Source organism: Falco rusticolus, chromosome 1, assembly GCF_015220075.1.
Source record: "Falco rusticolus isolate bFalRus1 chromosome 1, bFalRus1.pri, whole genome shotgun sequence".
Lineage (NCBI taxonomy): Eukaryota > Metazoa > Chordata > Aves > Falconiformes > Falconidae > Falco > Falco rusticolus.
In genome coordinates, this window is record NC_051187.1 from 3,945,443 (window position 1) to 3,960,950 (window position 15,508).

A 15,508-nucleotide genomic window follows, 5' to 3' on the forward strand; every position below is an offset into this window, starting at 1 on the left:
TTATTCTAAAGAGAAGGAAGCTTTTTAGTAAAAGAAATCTCAGTTCAGCTCAACTATGACCACAGGAACATAGCTTATTTCACTCGCTGATCTGATGTGTTCACTGAGAAACCACGTTTAAATATCCACCTTGAGCCTGAACCACACCATTCACTACAGCTGTATGGCAAGAAAGTCCATGTGTGTGTGGTTTGTGTTTGAAATGATCTCACCATAAACAAAGCTTTCTCTGGTGCTAACTGTACCTCAGGTCACAAAAGCTCAGTAATCACACTGGGATCGAATCCTTGTTTGCTAGAAAGGCAGCCACCTAATTCCCAGCACTAGAGCGGCTTCCACTGGAAAAACAGTTGCTGGCACAGATTGCACGTACAGTGAGCCTTGCTTAAAAAGCATTTTGTACATTCTCAGCACACAGAAAACTGCTCTTAGCTGTCTTCTTCCACAGCAAATAAAGATTTCAAAATGCATAACAGAGGCTCCTCCATTAGAATATTTTCATGTTGGCTTTTCTTTCCTGCCCAGGTACCTAGAGAGGCCCCTGAATTACATGCAAACGTAGAGACCTCAGGCATCTTTCTGTTTGAAAAGTACTTCCATGAGATCCCAATTCATATATATCAAAAGTAAACGAAACTCCAATGGGATCGGACACACATCCCTTTCACTTGCCTGCTCACACACTTCTTCGATTACCTTGGCAAAAAGCCCAGGATATTTGTATCTACATTAATTTGCAAAGCACCTAGCACTCTTTTCATCTGAAATAAATACAGCAACAACCTGCTTGAAGACTTCAGCATCCCTCTGCATGCAGACAAGCCACATGTGAAAAGGGCTTGTCGGTAACTACTGTCAGTGAGTGCTATCTCAACTTCATCACTTTTCACATGGATTTGGACTGGCTATTCCTTCTGTCGCCTTGGTTACTAGTTTAAGCCAACAAGGACCCAATGATTAGTTTGACAGTAACTCTGACTTTGCAAATAAGTTATGGCTTGGTTCTCTTGATCCTAAACAGGTTTACAATAAAAGGACACCTGTTCCCCACAAGCTCCATGTCTTGGGAAGCCAGTCTGCTGTGATAACCCACATTGTTACATGGAGATCATATAATTGCTCCTGAAAAGACCACAGCCTTGCTTCTAAGCATAGCTTCTTGTTCACAATGCAATACTCTCTGCTTCATGAGGCATTACAACTTGTACAGTCTTCCTGCTCTTGGCTACAAGTATTCGGGTCATCTGGAAAGATCAGTTCACAATCTTTGCTATTTACAGTTTCTTTTTGTTAATGTTGCAAACGTTAACCTGTCATTTGAAAATAAAGGCCAAGAATAGAAAATTGCTATTTTCTTAGTTTCCTATTTTTTCCTTCTTTTTCCTTTTTCTTCTTCCTGCTTACATCCCAGTGCTACAATTCTGTTTCTTTGGTGTTTGTATCTCTCAATTTTTCATTAAAAATTACCATACTGTATCCCACTCCCTTGCTTGCTGCCAAGTGACATAGTGACCTATAGTAAGCTTTCTTAATCTTTTAACCCTAAATCAAAGTGCTTCCTTCTTTTTGCGCCTCTTCAAATATCTTTTAGTCTACTGACATCTTTCTGATAATGTGGCTATTTCAGGTTTGACTTGAGAGGCACAGATCAGTTTCATAAACTTATAATAACATGCAGTTAAGTTTTGTTTTCCTTGAAAACACACAAATATATAGTTACACTTTCTTTTATGTTTTCAAACTTCATGTCAACAGCAATTCATTGAGTTACAAGCCTATGCTTCCCCTCTTGCCTTTGACAACCCTAGTCACATATTGCAAGGGGAGAAAAATAAACCAAAAAAAACCCAAACAAAGAAAATAAACAACTTCTCAGACAAACTGCTTTAATTAAGGCATGAACTACCAGGTGTGTTCTTATACAGAAACACTTCATCTCTCTACTGACCTTTTTCTGTGTGTTTAACTTTTTCATCAATACAAAAATAGTCATAAAAAAATAAACATATGTGAACTTCCAGTGCTGTCTTCAGACACATAACAAACTAGAAATTCTCAGCATTCTGACAAGATTTAGGAGCCGTATGCTGACAGACTAACAGTCATACTCCAGCTATCTATCTTAGTTAAGCTTTTGTCCACTATTTACAATCATATATCTGATGAACATAACACAGAGTAGAAGACATTCATCAGCTGTTAATACAGATGCTGTTCTGCCCAGAAATATGGGAAGAAATGGCATGAAAGATTTCCACTATTCCCAAAAATTTTTTTTAATACATTACCTTCAGTTGAAGCAGCATCAATCATTACTCGTTGCATGAGGACTGGTTCTAATCCAAAGTCAAACACAACAGTTTGGCGAAAAGTTCCAAAGATTTCTGTGTTAAAGGCTATACTGACTTTGTATATATAATGATCTATTCCGTTCTGGACCATTTTTCCTCCTATCCATTCCTGACAGTTTTCTGGAACTTCTTGTGATACCTGGGTAGTGCTGTCTCCAGCAGATATTGCAACGATACTAAAATGTGGACGATGGGCATCATAAAGCAATGCCACTCGATACAGCATTCTTGCAGGCTATAAAAAAAAGGCAAAGGTTGAAATGACACTGTGTTGGAAAACTGAAATTATCTCAGGAATATCTTCATTTGCAACCAGATAATGAGAGCTGCTAAGAACTCTCAACTTCTCAGAGCAGGTACAAGTCCTGCCCGCTTTCCAGAAATCTGGGCAGTCGATATGTAATCACCAGAGCTGCTGGGAAGAGAGAGAGGAGATGGTGCTAGGAAGTGTCTCTGTTTTAAGAAGAATTATGCAATTGAAATATTAATTGCAAAAGGCTATGGGCTGCATTCTAGTTATAATTGACTCACGTTCAAAAGATAAGTAATCCTACCTTACAAGTGAGAGCAAATGTCCATGTCTGATGAGACTTTTTGGTGGTGACAGTTACCGATAGCTCAGGGTTATGTTCTACTCTCACTCCTTCTACACATTCACTAAGCTAGATTAAAAGAAAAAGAAGATAACATTAAACTTCTACAGGCAGTATCAAAACAAAAACACTTGGGAAAAAGTAGAATTTTTTAACAGAAAGTGGAAAGTATTCTTTCCTGCACTGTGTAGAATTGATGCAAGTCCTGTGTAGGAATTAATGAAAGTATGTGCTAATTCAGAGAGACCAGCAAGCCAAATTACTAGATCATACTGTGCAAGCAAAGAATATAATAATTTAAGGACAATTAACCGCAGGACTTGTTTTTCAAAAACCAACTTAATTGTAAATGTTTGAAGTAGAATGCTATTTTGTTTGGAAAGAAGGATCTGACACAACGAGGCCCAAAGACTGCATTTCCAGAAGACCCCAGATCTCACTGACGTCAATGAGACTACTAGAGACACCAGGAAACCAGATTCAGGCTTTCTACTCATTAATGCATTCTGCAGAAAGTCCACTCTTCCCAGATTTTAATCAACAATAGATGGACCGAAAACTCCTTAGGGTCAGTGGTAAGTAGAGCTGGTCGAATGCCACGAAAACACTCTCTGGATTTCCAAACAGCTGCTAAAATTGATTTATCCATACCCCACACTCTTCGGTATTCAAACGTTTTTGAACGTTTGGGGGATTGGCTTTTCTTCATACAAGTGCCTGCAGTCGCAAGCAAAGACAAGGAGCCATGCACAAGCAAAAGTATTCTCCACTAAGTCATGAAAGCTTCGCCATTTATTGTTCCCCAGTTTAAAAAGTTCTGCCATCTAGTCAAGGAACAGGAACAATACCATGAGACTTGGATGACCCATCCTGCACTGGGAGTAGTAAATATGCAAAATGCACAAGCTGTGAGTAACCCACAAGCTGTTAATTCACAAACTACTGAATTCCTGAAAAGACTGAGTACATTTGCAGAAATCAGCCTAAGTCTCTGGTATCTTTGCAAGAAGACATACGGCAGGATGGAAAGGGGAGCAAATTGGTTGGACAATTTCTTGGTAAGGAGTAATTCGACCAGCTCTGATAGTAAGGGCCAAAAACAGGCTCATCTGTTAGTTTTAAATATGAGCACATAGGGAAGTAGTATATTTTCCTTACCACTTTCTCAGGAGATAACGAATTCATCCATTTCTCAATCAAGGTTTCCATATAACTGCCCGAACATTGTTTGTTTTCCTTCTGCTGTTTTAATCTGATCAAGCGGGAAGCATATCGTTTTTGCCATTCTGTTAGCTCTTCCTGGGAATGTGCTGAAGTACACTGTGCACCGTACCTGCAGATCCCTTGCTCTAAAAATCTACATAAAATAGGAAAAACGATTATGCCTTGAACTTTTCGGTCTCCAATTAAAAAGAAAAATATAAAAATTTTACTTTTAAAGCCAGAAGGACATTCTTTAAGTCTCTTTCACAGAACTAAAGGCAGTTTAGTTCGTGTGAACTGATTTGGAAATATATACATGTACGCAGCACTTTGTAAGAGAGGTGGCAGCCTCTCTTAGTTCAAACTTCAGAAGAGTGTATCAAATTTCTTTGAAACATAGGGGAACAAAAGTCTTCTTAAGAAATTTCCAGCTTCAAAGAATCAAGTGTTTGTACAGAAATTAACACAATGAGATCATGGACCATCCCTGAAATGACTAGGCATTGTATTAATATGAATAAAACACTGTTAATCAAGGGTAAAGGGAAGACAGAGCATAATTTCCTCCAGTAGTTACATTATTAGCTGATAAATACTCAGTCAGCAGTTTTTCCTGGAGCAACAGTGACATCACATGGTCCTTTCTACTAAATACACCTACACAGAAATCACCTCAAGAAAAGGTTTCATCCTCTTCTTCGTAAACAGTGTATCAGTCTAAAAGGATCTATTTTTGCAGAGGTGAAGGATTTGATAAATAGTACATTTTTCATTTAATGGCATGTGTTGCTGCATTAAAATTAATGATATTCAAAATGCCTGTATAAAATTTAAGCATTCTAGTTCTAAGAATTTACTGCAAGTCTGGGCAAATGCCTATATAACTTGGAAACTATTTTTATAATTAAACTTTGTATTAAAATTGTAAAACACAAGGCAGTAGTTTCACCATCATTCTTCAAAACTGAAGCACTTAAAAAATAGATGACAAAATGAAGAATAAAATGGGGAGTGGGGTAAGTTCTGTAGGTGCTAAGAAAGTACAGGATATACAGAATAAACATCAGGCCAGGAGGCTGTTTTGTTCGTTTTGCATAAGGAGACTATAAAGAGTTAATTTAAGCATCATGTTTATAATAAATAAAGCCAGACAGGCTGATCTCTGTCAGGATATTAAGTTTACAGAATCTTTGTAAACATAACATCATTTTAATTTCATGTGGATATCTACATATACTAAGAATCTCTTCCTACAGTGATGAGTTACTGTAAAAAAGAAAGGATGCACCAAGACTAAATTAATACAGTAAGTCAGGACCCCACATCATTGAGAAACACAGCAGAAGGGGATCAGTGACTAAATAATCTCTCCGTAATATACTACATAGTGTAACATGAATTAGAACATGAACTCTGAGCTACGTGACAAAAACAAGTTAACACCTGACTGTATGAAAACCTTGCAGCAGAAGGACCTGGATACCTAGGCCACACTTGTATCAGTGGTTATCATTCGATTTAGCATACACTTTTCCTTTAAATTTAAGTCTTTAAAGGTTTGTGTGCCCAATTGTAAATAAAATAAGCATGATATATATCATTATGTTACTAAAGACATTCCCAGGCTTAAGTTGCTTAATATATTTCAAATGAAAATATTTTCCTTGGCAGTCAATTTCAGTAGCTCTGTTTTAAATCTTCCAATTCCCCATTGCGTTAGAATGCTAAAGTACGATTATGATTTTCATGGCCCAAAGTAAATGGAGTGAAAGCATAAAAAAATTGTTGACGTGTTCTTATTAGCTACATAGCAGATTAAAAATCAAGTGAGTTTCCTTTTCGTTATTTAACTGGAAAGCATATTACTTTAAAATTTTTCATCATTATGCAAGCTTTGCAAGTGCTCATTGTTCATATTTATAACAGACAGGTTTTTTCTCATTTTTAGTTTCTTATTTAATACCTCCTGCAATTCCATAGCTTCATTAACTAGAATAAATATGCTGTACTGCTGCTTTATGGCACACAGGGGAAAAATAAACTGCAGCTTCAAAAATTCATATTCAGTACCTGTAACTGCCTCCTCATAAGGAGCTAAAATCTTTAGCCCATGGTCAGAATGATACTGTTCATATGGATTTGCTGATTAAGGCATATCCTCCTCACTGTAAGAGTTAACAGTGGGCATAAAGCTAATTACAGCTTTAGTGGAAAAAATGTTTCAGAGCAATAGTTGGAAGCATGGTACAGATGTTGCTCAACATAAAATCATCGCTAAAATCTGTAAATATCTGCTTTTTAAAAATTGCTGAATACGCACCAGATACAATAAAAGTCAACAACAGCTGCCAAGATTTGGCATCTCTAGAAAATCATGCCAAAAGCAGCCTAAATTCAGCAATTCAGTTGTGTAATTTAAAAAGGTCAGATTCCTGCTTGCACTTCCAAAATAATTTATTTGCATCAGTTACATATATGGGAGAATCAAAGGCATGATGCTGGTTCCTCCCCATTTATATTAATACAGTTTGACTTAAGTAATGATGATTAACAGCACAAACTACAGGCAATACTGACTAGATGACTGGAAAAGACAAGGAAGAGAAACTCCAATACAAGCCATCGGATCTTCAGCAAGGCAATTCACCTCTGTGTACCTGAGCTTACACAAAATGGAAATAATGAGATCTGGACGGAAATTCCATAAACATTTCTTTATCTGGAGACAAAGCTCATCTATCAACAAAGCCCATTCAGCTGAAGGCATGCACACCCTCTCTGATGTCAAAGCACACCTCACTGTGCTTCAGTTTGCTAACACTGTTGCCTGTGGGAATTTTTCACATCTCTGAAATTATACAAATTAGAAAGTTTATAAATGCAAGTGCTTCTGGATAAACTGACCCTTCTAAAAATCTGTGAACGAATCAACTCCTGTTCTAACAAGTACCTTCATTTTGCTGACCTCTTAATCGTTCTGTCAGCAGCTAAATAAAAGAGGAAACATTATGATCCCTTGGAGAATGTTGATATAAAGCACTGACTTTACCTTTTACATAGTGTATATTCTTCACTGCTTGTGACTCCCCTGGGTGGAGGGCGGAACTGCCAGCCATCCCGGGACCCTGCAGAGTAGTCAAACCATAGATTATTTTTCTAATTGCCAAGTTTTTCTGAGTCTGGCAGTAGCTGTCCAAGGAACCACATCTCTAAACATCAAACCAAAGTGTATTTGTACACAAGCAAAATTACCCACCAAAAATTAATTTTTAATCCCTAACAAATTTATTTGAAACAAAGGTCCAAAGGTTATGGAGGCAAGTTTCAAAAAATATGCAGAATGGATCAGGCTCTGATACAGTGCTTTGACCAATGAACAGAAGTTCTGCCTTCAAATTCAGTCAATAAGGATATAATTCTACCACATTTCCCAGGGCTCATCACAATAGTCAAGCCCCTTTTTTGCTTTCTGACTACTATGCAGCGCTGAGCACTGAGCAGAACCCAAGTCTTCTGACTGTGAAATCAAGTAGCTTTATAATTGAGTTCCATACCTTCTTCTAAATCTTCTACATGATATCCTGACGGTACTTTACCAGCTGCCTACAATTATATGAAAAAAACCCACAGTTATAAAGGAACACAAAACAATTTCATCAACAAGAACTGCTTTAGCTTCTTCGCTGTCAAAATATGGTTTAGAACAACCAATACAAAAATATTAATTACCACTCTGAAAACACTTCCAGTTACAAACATGAATTTCATATTAACCTAACAACTGGTCTACAGACGTTGATAAAAGGAATTCTGCCAGAAACACCGAGTCCACTCATTGTTAGAAGAAAATTTTAGAGATTTTTACAAGACCAAATTCCATCTTTTTCTATGATAGTTTTACTGTGAACTGCAGTGAAGTTTTTAAAAGGCCAAAGGTCTGAACTGTATTGAGATGTCATTGAGCTTTGAATCTACATTAAAAATAAAGCCCAAATCAATGACAAAGCGTAAGGGGAAAGAGAAGAAAAAAAGAGGGAAAAGAAAGAAGTAGCAATTTAATCAACAGATGTGACAAATTAACCTCTAATACAAAAAAAGGTAACTGAGAAGGCATTTACATTTGTTAACCAATTTCTTAAGACACATTTATTACTTCAGAATCATTTCCAACAGAGAAAAATATAATAAATAATTAAGAAATACAGATCTAACCACTTTGAATTCTTTCTACTTGCTACTTCAAGAGTCAACAACCTATTAGCATCTTCCTCTATTTTCTCATACATCATGCAAGATTGTGATGAAAGGCTCCTGAATAGGTAGGTGGTAAAGACCAACAGACCACTGGCAATAATGATGTCTGAACCAGTATGTTCACGGTGAGCCCGGATCTCCTGGGACACATGAAAACAAGCCTTTCAGCTGTTTCAGGTACTGCTCATTATTTTCCCAATAATATGCTCATTATTACCTCTGTTTCAGCAAGAAGTGTTTTCAGCCGTGTCAGATCCTTAGTTACCATCCCGTTCTGGGGGAGAAAGAATATTAATACATCAAACACATAATCCTTCACATGCATCAAACCACCAAATTCATTTCTCCCCCCACACCACCACCAAGGAGAAGGGCAAGAAGGAAAAATGAGTTTGACTTACAAGGTGCAATTTTAAATGACAGAGACTACGTAACACCAAAGCAAACATCAGGGTGAAAAAGGGAATTCACTGGCCAAAACTAGCACTAGACTTACAGCAAGTATCACTACAGGACAAAGCAGGAGAGCAGTGTACATAGCACAGCTTGGGGGAAAAAAACTTCTTATGAAGTTTGGCTGCCATTCAAGATAAATATTAATAGCTATAATGTTTATTGATTGCTATCCTCCAGAACAGTACTCTACATGCACAGTAGCCACAGAGGCAGCACAGCCCAACGGACAAGGACTCAGGAGATCCGTGCTCTGTTATCAGCTTGGCTACTGGACTGCTGGGTGACATTAGGCAAGTCCCTTCACCTCTCCACACCTCAGTTTCCCATCTGCAAAATGGGGCCTGTGAGACTGACTGTCTTCACAGAGCACTTTGCAAGCTACTGATGAAAAGCGCTACAGTGAACCATATGCTACGGTTACTGAAACACTTTGGCTCTAAAGGAATTAATATAATAAACTTGCACTGCTGTTGCATTGATGGATTCATTTCTTCTTAAGAATTTACTTTACAGCTTACTAATTTCTACAATTTCGTAACTCCTCTGAGTAACAATTTTTGAGTTTTCACTAAAAAGCAAAGATTAGCCATGTAACTAAAAATAACTGCATATTCAAGTACATCTGAAGTAACACTCTTTCAAAGTTAAGTTTATCTGAAATATATAGCTAAGTAACCATTTCACAGTCATTTAAGTCAAAACTTTGATTAAAGGAACCAAGACCTGTGGTTTTTCTTTCAATAATCTCTTGAGAAATTTAATTAATTGCTACTACATTTGTTACGACTCCTACACATTTTGACTGTGCTACTGAGCAGCAGAAATTACTCTCTCTGCTGAAAACAGACACTCAAGAATCCTCACACTTAGGCTTTTTTCAAAATGATTTTTCACTTCTTCAGTAGAAGGCTACAAACTGAACCTGTTGAGCTTAAACATATTAAGGCACAAAATTTTTTACCAAGAATCATTCTCTTAAGTCACTGGGGACGAAACTGGATGGATTCTAACTCTTCAATAAATTAAGTCCAAAACTTTGTTTCATTTCTTCTCTTAGACAATGGCAAAAGTCAGTAAATCAGTTGCTGATTTTTATTCCTACTGAAAACAACTGTGTCTAATAACCTAAAGCTTGTAAAAATCTCTCAAACTCTGCTTTGGTACAACACTCTGGAATTATATATGAAGGCACCTCTATTTGCACAACAATAGCTCAGACTAAGGGCACTGTACGTTTCCTGCGATAAGGAGCTTTTGACTATTTTACTAATTTTTCCTAAAGGCAAGTTTCCTTCAACCTCACCAGGAATTTTTCAATGAAACATTTTTTTGTTAGAAAACACCAGCCAGACAAAGAAAAAACCCTTTTCTTTACATAAAAATAACCAATGGCAGGGGGGGAGGGAATTCAGGATATATACCAGACAAACAAACAGAACTCCCTAGTAAAAACAACCTACTGATTAAGTTAAGCACCAAGATGTAGGAGACATTATCCAATTTCAAGGTAACTCTCCTACGACAGTTTCTGATGTCACTTACAAGTTCCTCATGGTCTGACCAGAACTTTTTCTCTGTGCTATGACCATGTTTCTGGATTTAGCATCACCAGCAGTTCACGATGATGAACTGTGTGCTGTTTATTCTAGACTACTGAAATAAAAAGGAAACCATCCTTTGGAGACTTACATATGTCCCTAATCTTCCCCATATGAGTAGTCACATAAGAGCCAAAACAGTTACTTACATGTATGGAGTTAAAAGCATCTTTAAAAGTTTTGACAGGTCAAGGGTAAAAATAGCAGCTTTGAACTCAAATCTTTGTCTTTGTCTTGAAATGTAAAGCTTTTTTTTTTTTTCTGAAAAGCTTTTCATGCTGTCTTACAACTTATCATGGGCCAGTTATTTAAAAGTCCTACCAATAATTTTTCTCCTTTCATGGCTAAACCTCCTGAAGCACATACAAAATGGTATCAGGTGCAATTTCAATGTAAATCTCAAGCTTTTGCTTACTTTATTTTTTCCTAGCCAATCACACAAATATGGAAATTATTTTGCATTCCCTGAGGATTCAGAGCCAACAACAAAAAAACTTTGCACAATCATAACAACTCTGAAACACTGGTAAGGCAACAACCTAGGTATCCTGATAACGTATACTTATCTTTGTCTTTTTCATACAAGTAATTTTTGTTGTAACCTGCCAGTCAAACATATGTTCAGAAGTTTGTTATTAAACACATTTTTTAAAAAGGAAATACAAAACTACTTTTTATATTATGCAGACTGCAGCAAACCCACTTACCAGTGATTCACCCATCAGTGATTTGGAAAGAACATTAGACACAATTTGCAGCTTCCCTTTAAGATGCATGCAGCAGAGCACTGCACGGAAAGATCCATCTCCCTTGGCCAGCCCCTCTCCCAGCACTGCAACACAAATCAGCAACTATTAGCTTCATCACAGCATACATTTAAATAAGCTATATACAGTTTTCCTTCACCTTTAACATGAAAATAAAGTCTGAAACCTGGGTTGAATCCATGGCTTCTTGGAAAGACAAGTCTTGGATGTAAAGGAAGTATTACTTATTCTTGTCTAACACTAACTTGAAACTTGTCTCCCACCATCTAAAAAATGCTGTACATGAGCTCAAAAAAGGTTTGTGATGTTTACATGCTAAAATAGACAAATACGGGAATGGTAAATTCAAATATCTGACACAGACACAAAGGACCTCCTCTTCACAGAAAGGATAAAAAAAAATAGCAACCAACAACCTCGCAGTAACACAAACATGCTCAGGAAGATCCATTCATGCTCACAAAAAGCATGCCCTGTCGTTTCCAAATATAGCTAACCTCCTCACGGTCAATTCCTGCTACTTTAAAAGGGCTTTTATTCACTTAGGCTGTAAAGTGCAGGATATAGGAACGATTGTTTGAGTCCAGAAATTTACAGGCTCCATGTAACAGAAACCTTTCCTAATGCTTTCTAGCACTGGATCAGATAGCTAGCCAAACAGACACTTTCATTGACACTTCCAATAGTGAAAGGACTTATTTCACAATATAGACGTGCTTCAGACAAGCAGGAGTAACACTTAATCATATATATTACCTGTCCAGAAAACGAAATGCCAGAGTGACTAAAAAGCTAGTAAGCTAAGCATATGAGTTGAAAAGAAGGCTGGACAGTTGTCTAAAATTACAAAATTTTAATATATATTACTGTTATTGCAGGCAACATCAACATCTGTGTTTATACTGCTACTCACGCAGATGCAAACAGCTCCTGTTAGTACTAACAGGAATTTTACACTGATCACAACTTCAGGATTACATTTTAAAATAACAAATCAAAACTCCTCACTCAACAGACATTCACATGATTAACAGAAATTGCACTAAAGACTGAAGCAAAAAAAAACAGTCCCACAGAACATTTACATAAAAAACCCTAGAATCTCTTCCATAAAAAAACCTAGACATCTCTTCAAAACAAAAAGGTAACTAAATCCTCTTTATAAAGTGCCTCAAAGATTAGTCTGAATTCACCACTCCGATGATACTGACCGCATTTCCAAAAATAGAGCTTTACTTCCCAAACCAGAAGCAGCAGCACCAGAAATAGCTTTAACATGTCTGACAGTTTGCTATTTTAACCTCAAAGATTAGATGTCCAATTATGACATTTTATATTATTAACTGTATAGTATCACCAAGCTAAAACATACAGTTGCACATAAAAGTTTCAACACATTAACCAGTACCTTTTGGTAAAGGTTTGTGGAAACATTTAAGAGATTGTAAGTTATCATCATTCCTTGTAACAGTGCAAGCAGCATACTATAAAGAACATCTATTTCTCCAGCTACTTCAAAATGTACTTATCATTCAGGTTAAAATAAAACACTGTCACAGGTATGCAACATGTCAAGTCTTGTAAAAAGACAGAACAGCAGCTTGAATAAAACTTTTGCCTATTAAAAAAAAAATTGTATCAAGGAAGTGTGAGTATCAGGTAGTCCACACCAGGGTTGTTTCCTCCCAAGGATATTTCAAACCTAAAAACCTTCAAGATCATAAACTGTCAGATGCTGGGCTACTGTTGATAACAGCACATTATAGGCAACCACAACCAAATAGTTCATTCATATATTCAAAAAAATTGGTGGGTGGGTATATACAAATATATACACACAACATTTTATATACAGACACACTTAAATATGGCAGTAATAAGGTGAAAAATTATCTGGAAATAATATTTGCAGAACATGATGGCATGAAATAAGAAAATTAACGTTAAATTGGATGCTATTTCCTTGTTACTAATACACATTTGAAAGCTGTTTTCTCTACTTAATTAAAAAAAAAAAAAAGTAGAGATCAGCGCTTCTATTCCACCCACTTCTATGCCCATCCAGCAAGAGAAGAAAAACAGTTCAACATGACCATTTCTTTGAGATACTTGTAACTGACACATATGCCAATAAGTTTTGAAGATGAACGTCACCCATCTAACCCTATGACGAACCCATCAGATGTCATCAATGAGAATATTATTCATCAAACTTCATTCTCCCTCCTACCTCCTTTAACCATCATTCATCTTTCCGTATGTGTCTCTCTTCCTTTTATTTGCCATCATGAAAGACAACTGTAAGGTTAGTCAGAATATTACACCCTTGGCATGTAGCAACAGTTAAAAGAAGCAGCTTTAAAAAAAAATCCAGAATATTTTAAGAATGGTACTGATTAAGCCATGTTCAGCCTTTTCGAATTTGTTAAACCTTAATTTTACACCTACACAAAGCAAGTTTACTTTTCTTAGTTACGTTTTATGGACCTTCACAAGCAGGCTGCACAGCCCCACAAGTGCCCCAGACTATGACTTGAGTATCAGTGAAGACAGATGCATTTAAAACAAAAAACCAAGCAAAGAAAAAAAAAAAAAAAACAACTAGGAAAACCCACACAAAACCAGAAAGGAACAATTTAAAGGTTATCATCGCTAGCACAGGAATGCCAGAATAGTGTATCACACAGTCTGTGTAACAAAACTGTGGTTTGAGGAAACCTCCTTTCAAATTCAAGAGTAGTTAAGGTACTAAAAACTGAAAGGTGGGATCTACCCACCTTTTCTTTCCAAATCTAACTGATAAACTCTGTTCCAACACTTACCAAACGCAGCAGAGTTCTCAGTGAGTTTTGAATCACTTGCATTATACATGAACAACAGAACATTAGGAAGGATGGTTAATTCCTTTAAAAACACCCTGACTGAACAAGGCAGTGAAACATGAAAGGCTCAACTTCAATGTGACATATGCACATTTGGAAGCTTTAACAAATAGGAATATATGTAAGTACACCATCTTGACAGTCTCTGAATCAAGTCCCAAAATGCAAACCAAAATATCCTCCCTGTCCCTAGGAAGAAAGACAGAACTATCAGCTGTCTTTATCTTCACAAGAATCCTAACGCTATCAATTCATCCTACATTTGTATACTGAAATATCTATTAGGCAAATAGCACCACTGTGCCAAAGACATGCATTTGAGTTCTGGTACTTGAGTGTGAGTTACAAAATAGTGAGAGCTCTCAAAACAGAAAAAGTAGAAAAAGTATTATCAAGTAGATACATAGTTTTAACCAGGGGAAAAAAGAAAAAAAAAAACATTGTTAGCAAACTAACAAATCTGGGCATCAGTTTTAAAAATTCAGACAACTGACTGCAATTCATAACACTATAATAAAAAAAAGAAATAAGCATACCATGCCTACAGTCTTCATCTGCTTGCCCATACTTTTTCTGAAAGGTAAAACATGAAAAGTTTAAAAATAGCATTATTCCAGTTAGCATAAACAACTACATGCTTGAGTTACAAGTCTCTTAAAACTTTTCAGAATCCGTTACACCTCATCTTTTCCTGGGTGGAAGATGTAAAAAACACCAGTCACATGTCAAATATAATATTATTGATTCTTAGAATGCTGACTTTTTCTCAAATTCTCAGCAAACTGACATTTTAAAAGAGGAAAATGAATGGGCAAAGGTGTATGTTTTATATGTGTTTGTATGTGGCTCACAACATCTCGGAAAAAATACAAAAACATAACTTCCTATTCTAGCCACTGTAATTTTTTTTACATTTGCACTAACATGGTACTGTTGAAATTTGTAAGGTATGTATTTTATCTTGCACTGTCTTAACACTGGTGATGTTAAAAATCACTTTTTTTAGCAAAACAAGAAGGACAATTTGGATTTTTTTTTCCTTTACTTTTTAAAAAAATTATAAACCTTCAAGTATCTATATAATTCAAGCCTTTAATAGGAAGGTTTTGATTACAAGTATTTTTCCAGAGCCCCTGAAGACTTACTGCAATAATTTACTATGATGAATATCCAGAGAGGTGTCTCACAGGATTTGCAACAGCATCAATGTCAGGAACATATTAAATACTGCTAAGCACCTCTCTGCATATTGGCCTATGTAAATAATTTTGAGGAGTCAGGTCTGTAACAAATCAACTTCCATTAAACTAAAAAAACAAAACAACTTCAGTTATTTCTGAATTTCTTCCCCTGAAGAGCCATAAGATAGTCACCTCTTAATTTAAGAAGTTTCCCAATTCTTGT

General features: G+C 36.4%; 1 protein-coding gene across 1 annotated transcript in view; it reads right to left on the reverse strand.

Annotated features, from left to right (window-relative positions):
- HELZ (helicase with zinc finger) overlaps positions 1-15,508 on the reverse strand; it is a 91,429-nt gene that overhangs the window by 57,219 nt on the left and 18,702 nt on the right. Inside the window, 8 exon segments of the mRNA XM_037405179.1 lie at positions 2,289-2,586; positions 2,906-3,013; positions 4,103-4,301; positions 7,197-7,272; positions 7,702-7,750; positions 8,619-8,675; positions 11,163-11,287; positions 14,641-14,677. Of these exon segments, the coding sequence (XP_037261076.1) occupies positions 2,289-2,586; positions 2,906-3,013; positions 4,103-4,301; positions 7,197-7,272; positions 7,702-7,750; positions 8,619-8,675; positions 11,163-11,287; positions 14,641-14,677 (949 nt within the window).